General features: G+C 28.6%; 1 protein-coding gene, 1 long non-coding RNA gene and 1 pseudogene across 2 annotated transcripts; all 3 read left to right on the top strand.

The window, feature by feature from the left end:
- The first annotated feature begins 473 nt into the window (after positions 1-473).
- Positions 474-2580, top strand: LOC111281339 (uncharacterized). The gene is made up of 2 exons (XM_022869070.2): positions 474-1115; positions 1229-2580. Exons 1-2 carry the CDS (start codon positions 603-605, stop codon positions 1385-1387), a joined length of 672 nt encoding a protein of 223 aa, XP_022724805.2. The 5' UTR covers positions 474-602; the 3' UTR covers positions 1388-2580.
- Positions 2581-3842: 1262 nt separating this feature from the next.
- On the top strand, positions 3843-4786 carry LOC149510694 (uncharacterized). Its single transcript, XR_016335121.1, has 2 exons — positions 3843-4351; positions 4440-4786. It is a non-coding gene; the product is annotated as an uncharacterized LOC149510694 (long non-coding RNA).
- Positions 4787-7501: 2715 nt separating this feature from the next.
- On the top strand, positions 7502-9364 carry LOC111280597 (uncharacterized; annotated as a pseudogene).
- The last annotated feature ends 208 nt before the right edge of the window (positions 9365-9572 follow it).

Genomic DNA, 9572 nt, shown 5'->3' on the forward strand with positions numbered 1-9572 from the left:
CATTATTAAATCAATCCACCCATTGGGATAAAGTTGGTAATGACTCTTACTAAGTTTTAAGATAAAATTGTAAGCATCAAAATTAGATATGATAATTTAAAACATTATAGTGATATTATATGAATGCAATACGAATAAAAGATATGAATGTATATGATTTTAAAATTTTAATAATAATTATATTTTGGTTTAAAAAAAATTTTCTTGTTTTCACATCGATATAAATTATAATATGTAATTTTTGTATAAAATACATATAAATTTTAATATTTTATACGACACAAATATAAGATTGAATCTACTCTAAATAAAGTTGTAATAAAATCAACTAAGCCTTATATTTTATCTACTCGAGATAAAGTTGTAATGACATCAACTAAGCCTTATATTTGAATAGTATAACCTAAATGGTGCCTAAAAAACCAATTTCCGCAGCCAGGAATTTCATGATTGAAATTTAAGCACCGTGCGACTGCGGAATTTTTGATATGTGGGGCATCTGGATTTATTTAGTCAATTATTTTAGGGCTTAACTCTAACAACAGAGTTGTAGACTGTGGTTATACCTTTTATTTCAGCCCAACCAAAGGCCGAACTGAGCAATGCTCAACCTGGCAGAAGCGTACAGCATACGCACACCGTCTGCTGTTTCCCTCCAAAAATCCATTTTTAACCTCCAAAAAAATTTATTCGAAATTTCCCGACATCCCTCCCAAATGGACCAACCGTCTTCACCTCAAACAGCCAATGCCGCCAACGAGTGGGAGCTCTGCAACGAAAACGGCTTCATCTACAAACGCAAGAAGCGACGCCGCGTACTTATCGAACCAGCACCGTTACCGGCGGATCCCGAGGAAGAGGAGAAACGAAGGAGAGAGTGGAAGAGGAATAATCTTCTTAGAGTGAAAGAGAAATACAAGAAAGAGATCGAGGAGTGGGAGATTTTGTCGAAAACTTTGAAGGTAATGCAAGAGAAGGCTTTAGGGTTTCAATTTCAACAGCAAGAAAGAGAGAAATTAGGGGAGACAGAAGAGAAGCAGAGAATGGCGTCCTTTTCAGGGTCTGAGAACAAAGATAACGCCTCTGACTTTTTGGTTGATGAGCTTCTTTTGCAGGTAAATTATGAAATAATTCTTTTAAATTTTTACTTAATTAAGTCATTAAAATTTATATCAATGCTGTCTTCTATTTCTAAGCTTGAGTTTTCTTTTTAACATTTGAAACGCAGGCAGAGACTCGAGAGATGACAATTCGTGATGTTTCCAATTTGTGTGATATGGCAGAAGCAATGTGCAATGCACAAGAGGAGCGATTGAAGCAATCTTATTTTGATCTGCCAATTTGGGCATCGCTGCCTGACCTAATGGCATCGTTTTGTGATGAGTAAGTATCTTTTCAGATTGTTCTTGGCTATCAAAAGGAACAAGATTGAACCTGGGGTGGACTCTTGCTGTAATTTATGTATAACCTGTTATGTTCATAGATAGTAATGCTCCAAAAATGGCTCATTCTAACATGGTGTTGTGCAAAACTCTGCATTTGTCAGTATAGTTGAAATTTTCTTGGCTTAAAAGTAGTTTATCACGTAATTTTGATAGGTAGTATTATCATCGATCTGACCTTTTGATGCGGTGGAAATATGTTTTGCCCTTACCCAAGTAATTTTTGTGCTAGAGCTAGAGTATTGAAATAGCTCGTTTGTATAGCGTGGGTTTCGATCCTTCTACTTTTATAGCTGCTGTGGAGTGGAGTCTTATTCAAATAAATTTCTAGAAAATGACTTATACGCAATCCAGGGCTGGAGGAAGCCAAATTAACGTACATAGAAATAAAAAAGGGTTCATGAGCTGTCTTTCTTTACGTAGGGCAAGAAATTGTGCAAGGTGTAGTTTGAAGTTTGAAAATTAGAAATTTTAGTTGGATAATATCTTTTCAAGGTGAGTATAAGCCTTCTTATTTTATGTGAATAGTATGAAAGGCTTTATTTGTTAGTTTGGGATGTTGCCATACAGTAATATGGCTATGGTTTATATGTGTGAGAAATTTGTGTTTTTATGTAACTTTTCCAGGTAAACATTCTCAGATTGTTGTGTAGGATACAAGATAAATCCATTTCCGGTTCAAAATTTTGCTAAATAGATTCAACAGTATGCTTGAACTTGGCTCATGAAGGATGATGTTGAAAATGTTTGAATTTTCTTTTGTAAAATAGGCTTTGCAACATTTGCAACCATGTATTTTATGAACTACAGTCTACAAGTGATGCCACTGTACAGTCTGCTGGAAATTTTATCTTTCTTTATCTTACAATATCTAACATAGCTGGTTGTGCTGCGATTTAACGGTATCCTTTATGAGAAAACAGAAGGTAGGGAATGTTTCAGTTTTATATTTTTCCTTTCCCGTGGATTTGGAGCAACCCATGGCAGAATTGTTTTGCTGGAGGCACATTCTCTATTCATTTACTTGTCCTAAGATTTGCAAATGTTATAGGTATATTCATGTATGTTTTATCTATTTTACTTTAACCTATAAAATTTTCACAATAAAGATGTGCAGAACTTCATCCGCGGTGAGGATTTGAACCTGAAATTTCAAAGAGAATCATAATTTAACAAATGTGCTACATTCTTGCAAGTTATATTGAAATTTCCTTTTATATAGAATTTCGAAAGAAAAATGTGAAAATCTTCTAGCCACCTGAGTTTGAATCTGGAACTTCAGAGACAATGTAACTTATGCATGTTTAACACAAGATATATATATATATATATATGCAATGTGCAAATTTCCATTATATGGTTAATGTAAAACATTCAAAAAATATTTGTAAATGGGTTTTCCGCTGCCAGGATTCGAACCTGGAATTTCAGAGAATTGAAATTTAACCAATGTGCTACAGCGGAATTCTTATTATGGTTTCCAAATATTTTTATATAATCTTGCATACAAGTTAAACATAAATTTCCTCTTATATAGAAATAAAAAAAAAAAAAAATTGAAAATCGTTTCGCTGCCAGAGTTTGTATATGGAATCTACAAAAATGCAACACAAGATTTGCATTATTATGTACAATGATTCTTTAGTCATAACTAGAGAAAAGAAGAAAGTAGTACCACAAGTTATTATTGTTTTATTAAGAGGTCACAACTTAGGATCGACAATATTTGTATAGCTTTAGTGAACACAACTTTCATTGCAGTCTTCATCAAATGTGGCACTTAAAAATTAAAATGATAATCAGAGCTAGTGTTCTTGTTTGAATATATTGATTTATTGTGAGTTTTATATATATATATATATATATATATATTATTAATAGAGTTTTGAAACTTTACATTAAAATTTTGGTCAACAAAATTTTCACATTAAAATTAATTATATTAATTAATTATTATTTTAACATATATTATAAAATATATTAATTAGTTATTGATTTACTCTTAATTTTGTATTTAATTCGATTTTTTAATTTATTTTGACAATAATTTAGTTTGTTTTGTTGTTAAGACTTGAAAAATTATAAAATATTTATAAATTATGATATTATATAAAATACTTATAAAAAAATTATCTTTATAAAAAGTATTAATTATATAATTAAATCTAATGTCATAATAAAAATATAAATATAATAATTTTTTAATAAAATTAAATTTTTTTTATTTTTTTAAAACTTTTTCTCTCAAATTGAAATATTAAAAAAGTGATGATTATGAGAGAAATCAAATGTTATTAGCTTTTTACATTTTTTTTCTTTTAATTAAAAATTTATCTAAATAAAAAAAATATTATTTTATTTTCCTTTATTGTTTTTCTCTCAATCAGTGGAAAAACTCACCACATATAGGGATGAATAAAAGTTGATCCAAATCGAATTGAAACCTATCAAATTCGATTAATTCAGTTTGATTTATTTGATTTTGGATATAATTGATTTAACTGATAAAATTGATCAGTTTTCAATGTTTGAAATTAATTATGGAATCGACCGATTTAACCGATCCCTTTAATATGTTTTAACCTAATGGCAAATATGTAATTTCTCCATGCCTAGAAACTTCTAACCGTTGAAGACTGAAGGGCCAATAACTCCGACCCCCAAATCTGAAATTCCCCATTTTCCACCAGCCCCAGACCTGAAATAGTGAAATCCTCTAGTCTCTAATCATTCTGCTCTTCGATCAGATTTAATCTCATTTTCGACCCTCAATTTCTCATCCCATATCTGCCTCCCTCGTACCCGTTTCTGGCCTGTTGTTTTGCGTCTCGGGCGTCTACTGCTTCTTTGATGAGATCGACGAGAGTCACAGCCCAACAAGACAGCGATTGACGACACCAACAGCCACCGTAAGTCCTTAATGACCTTCATCATTTCCTTTATCATTTTCATGCTAAAAGCGAAGTGTTATTGATATTCTACTTGCGGATATGTTAGAGAAAAACAACTCTGCGACTTGAAAGTGGCCTTCAGCTTGCTTTGCTGCAATTTTGATTGCTGCTACTAATATTTTATCATGATGTTCTTCATCGTCTTCATTCAAAGAAAGATGAGCATGTAGTTGGGGTTTTGCGACCAGATGACTTCCTGGACCATTTGTCTGCAATTAATAACCTCGTTCTTTTGTTCAATGGGTTCTCTCCCTTCTGCAGATCTTTCACTAAGCTTAATATCTGAGATTCGCAAATTACTTTGATTTTCCCTACTTTGTTTGTTATTTGATATGTTGGAGTAATAGTTTTTAGAATTTATTAAAAAATTCGATTATTTAATCGAATTGACTGTATCGAGTTGATTTTGACGGGTTTGATTATAATGGGGTATTTAAAATTTTTCGATCAATGTAATTATTTGTAAAATGAAAATAGATTAATTTTATTATTGATTTTTTTAAATTGAACCAATCGAACGGCCAATTGCACGCCCCCAACCACGCATTACACATTTAAAAAAAAAATAACCTTGCTTTTTTCTTTTTAACCCTTAAAACTAAAATGCAGGGACTAAAATGTATCTACAACTTAAACTTTTTTTCTCCATTCTTCTTTTTGTTTTTTTTTTTTTTTTTTTTTCATTTTGATATTTTTATTTAAAAATTTTTAAATAACCTTATTAATTTAATATAATAAATAAAATTGTATATTTATACAATAAAAATAATTAAAAATAATTAAAAATAAATAAATAATAAATTTAATATTCAAATAAATATCTTTGTAATTGTTATTTTAATTAATTTAATATATGTTAATATTTTAATTAAAGATTTTAAATATTAAATAATATTAAAATATACATAAAAATAATTTATTACTGTACTTTTAGATTAATATTTTTAATTGTTATTATTTTCTTATTATAACTCAATGCATCATCACTGATATTTTTACATTTAAATTCATATCTCATTTTTATAATAATCAATCTCATTACTTAAATAATTAATTTTATTTTTATCATTATTTTTAATTTCATTAAAACCAAACTTATTGTCCATCTAAATGGATATTAAATTTGACTTAATGGTGGCTATTATTGACGATGGCATTAAGAATTTTGACTCGGTTTTAACATTATTGTCCAATCATATAGAAGTAATAACATTCAAATTGGATTGAATTCAATTTTATTTTATGGATAATATATATAATTATTAATTTTTAAAATTTAATTCGAGTTTGAATTAAATTTTTATACGATCAAATTTGATTTAAATAAAATTTTTTCGATTTAATTTAATTTATTAATTTATTAATTTTTTAAATGTAAATTTTTTTTTGCTCTTTATATATTATTTTAATATAATTTTTAATATATTTAAATAAAATTTGGCATAAAATAATTATTTTTATTTTATAAAAATTAATAAAAATATATAATTGAATTTTTTTAATTTTTTAATTTAAATTTAGTATATACATTTAATATTTAAATTTAACTTATCAAAAAATTTGATCCAAATCAAAAGTTTTAATTTTGTACCAACATTTTATTTTATTAATTTTTTTTCTCGCCCCTCCAACCATATAAGTAAAGCTTGGGATCGGTGGTTTTGAAGTGTACGTGGTGTTATATAAAATATGTTACAATCATTTAATTTTGTTGTTTTTTTTTTTTTTGAAGAAATCTAATCTTGTTGATGATTTAACGGTATATGATATAATTATTTATTTATTTATTGATTTTTCAAAATTTCTTTTATTTAACATTAATTACATAAAAATGTAAATTTGAAAACAATAGTTGTCTTTTGCATCCAAATTATATTTTTAAGAGTTTTAATTATATCAAAGAAGCATGTAAATTTCTTTTAAAAGTACTTTTAAATGCAATTATGCCAAAAAAAAAACCCTTTAAACAGAGGAAAATAAAGGCATTGATCTCAAAATGTCACCCAAAACTTTCTAGTGGGTCATGATTCTTTTGAAGATTATAATACTAATATAATCCAAATAAAATTAATTAGTAAAGCAACCATACCAACAAAATATAATTAAAAAAATGAAAAATTAAAAATTAAAAAGAAAGGATAATGGCAATCATTTGCCCCAATCTAGAACAAGAAAAGACAATAAAAAAAATAGTGAAGGAATCGAATCTGAATTAGGTCGTTTCTAAAAAAACACCAAATTATTATGTACACCCCATTGATTTTTTATTAAATTATGAGAATGGTTTTTGTGCTCTAATGAAATTTAAAATTTAATCATTCTATTATAATTTATAAAATATATTTATAAAAATTAAAAATTATTTTTAAAAAAATTAAAATATGATTTTTTAAAGATGAAAATATTATTTTTTAGAAAATTAAAATATTAAAAAAAATAAATTTCATATTTTAAAAATTAAGAAAAATTCTAAATAATTCATAAATTTAAGTTTTTTTTTTAAGTAAAACCTTATTTTTTTAAAAAATCAATAAATGTTGTCTTTTAAAAAATTTAAATATTTCAAAAAAATCATATTTCTTTTACTTTTTTATCATTTTTAAATTTTCAGATATTTTCTTCTGGTATTTTTAAAAATTTTTAATTTTTAAATTTTTTTAAAAAAATTAACAGTTATGTCAATGAAATTAAAATAAAGTAATTGATTGCATTAATAAATTAATATTATTAAATTTAATTTGTACAAAAAATTTTTTTTTTTATAAATTATACTAAAGAGACAAAAATTTAAATTCTATATGATTATAAATACTATTTACATAATTTAATAATTAATTTCATTCATTAATGTTATCACGTTAATAAAAATCAACATCACATTGACAGAATTAATGTTATATCAACAAGGTTAATGTTTATATTATAAAGTTAATAGTTATGACGAAATTTTAATAATCTCAATGATTAAATTAAAATTATCAAATAAAAAAAACATAAAATAATATTTATATGAATTATAGCTTATGGATTAAATTTCGAATTTCCTTACGTGCATGGTCTATTGTTATAATTTGACCCCAATTTTTTAATTAAATTTAATTTTTTGAAAATATAGAATTATTTGCTGCCGACACTTATACCCGAACAAACCGCTCAGGCGAAGACATCTTATATTATATAATCCCTTAACTCTCTTCTAGTACCGTGTCTGTATGCAAACAGAGAAAGACATATAGTGAACTAAATTGTTGCTTTTTGATGATTCTATCATCTTCTTCATCAATATCTCTAGATATTGTTCTTGTTCAGTTACTATAACTGAATGCTTCGTATGTTTTGGTTCTTATCTTAGTATTTTAAACGAGAAATTTCTAGTGTCCAAGCTCAATTCTGAGAAGAATTTGTAACAAATGATGCTGTCAACGAAGTCTGAATCGGATATCAGTAGCCTTGCTCCATCATCACTTCAAGGTCTCCCAAACGTCCTGCATACTACGTTCAGAGTCCTTCTCGTGACTCTCATGATGGAGACAAGTCATCTTCCAGGCAACTAAGTCCCATGGAGCCACCTTCATACCCTTCCTCCTTTGGACGCCATTAAAGGAACTTTACAGGTAGCCGGTTTTCGGGGATTTTCAGGTCGTCTTTTGGGAGGAAAGGGAGCAGGAAGAGGAATGATAAAGGCTTGCCTGACTGTAATGTGATTATGGAAGAAGGGTCCTATGATGAGTTTGAGGATAAGGTGTTTACTAGGCGTTTTCAGGCCTTGATTGCTGTGTATAATTTTTTTGTTTTGTTCACAGTGTTTTGCTTGATTATTTGGGGTGCTAGCAGGCCTTTCAAAGCTGAAATCACAGTTAAGGTGTGCCAATTTTATCCAATTTGTATATTTGCTAATATATTTATTTTTTATTTTTTACAGAAGAGAGCACGGTCCGGTTAGAGGAAAAAGTTGTTAGATGTTGAAATTTGAACCTAAACTTGTTGGATGACATCTATTAAGGACAATCGCATGAACCAATTAAACTAAGCTTGTGGTTCATTTGCTAATAGTTTTGAATCAAACCACTAACTCTATAGGCATTAATCTCAAAATTTTGTAAATAGAGTCTAGTCTATTACTTCACAACTGTATCAAAGTTCAAAGTCTCCAACATTCAACTTTGTTACAGTTGACCGTAACCTTAGAGCAATAGCAATTATCTTCAGTCATATGTAAATGCGATGCACATTCGTCACTTGTTTTATACGTTGAATTCGTTTTCTCGAGAAGAAAGTGACTCTGGTAGAGCTTGGCAGTGCTCAACTTTTATGCTGGGGAAGGTTCAGATTTCTCTGGGGTCCCAACAAATGCTGACATTGAATGGCTTGTTGAAGCTGAGCGTATACAATCCTGCTACAATATTTGGCATTCATGTTAGTTCTAACCCCATCAATCTCATACACTCGGATATTCCTATAGCAAGTGGTCAGGTAAGATTCTGTCCGTACAATTTCCATTTATTGGAAATTGTTAATGATTCATGAAATCCCAGCCATGTTTGGTTTTACGCAATGAAGTGAAAGTCTTATGAAATATATATGATTGCAGCTGAAGAAATATTAGCAGCCAAAAAAGAGCCGTTGAACTGTAACTGTGGTGTTGGAAGGGACAAAGTTCCACTTTATGTGGCTGGATCAAGCTTAACATTTACACAAAATGGTGTCGAAATTTCATTGGTACTGAAGTTTGAAGTCCACTCAAGAGGAAATGCGGTTGGAAAGCTTGTGAGAACAAAGCACCGAGTCAAATTTCCTGCCCTTTGGTCATTGATTCAACAAGAACCAATCCCATTAAATTCAAGGACACATGCACATATGAACAGAGTCTTTTCTATATGGTGATTTGTATCATTGAATCTCCTGCAGTTTGATCAGTGGCTGACCATTGAAACAATTTGTACCAAAAATTTCTCCTTTTACTCTTCTTAAGAGAGAAAAGATCCTTGCTGCTAACCCTGGTATCAGCAATCATTTGTCACTTATGGCCAATATTGAGCATTATTTGAAACATAAAAAGGTATCAGAATAAATATAACCTGACAACTCCATCTAATATCATTCAAGGCAGTCATAGACAATGAATATCCTGTGATACAACTAGTAGATAAATAGGGCTTTACTGGCAAGCATTTTTGCC

This window comes from Durio zibethinus, chromosome 28 (genome assembly GCF_047325235.1).
Source record: "Durio zibethinus cultivar Kanyao isolate XHJ-2024 chromosome 28, ASM4732523v1, whole genome shotgun sequence".
NCBI classification, from domain to species: Eukaryota; Viridiplantae; Streptophyta; class Magnoliopsida; order Malvales; family Malvaceae; genus Durio; species Durio zibethinus.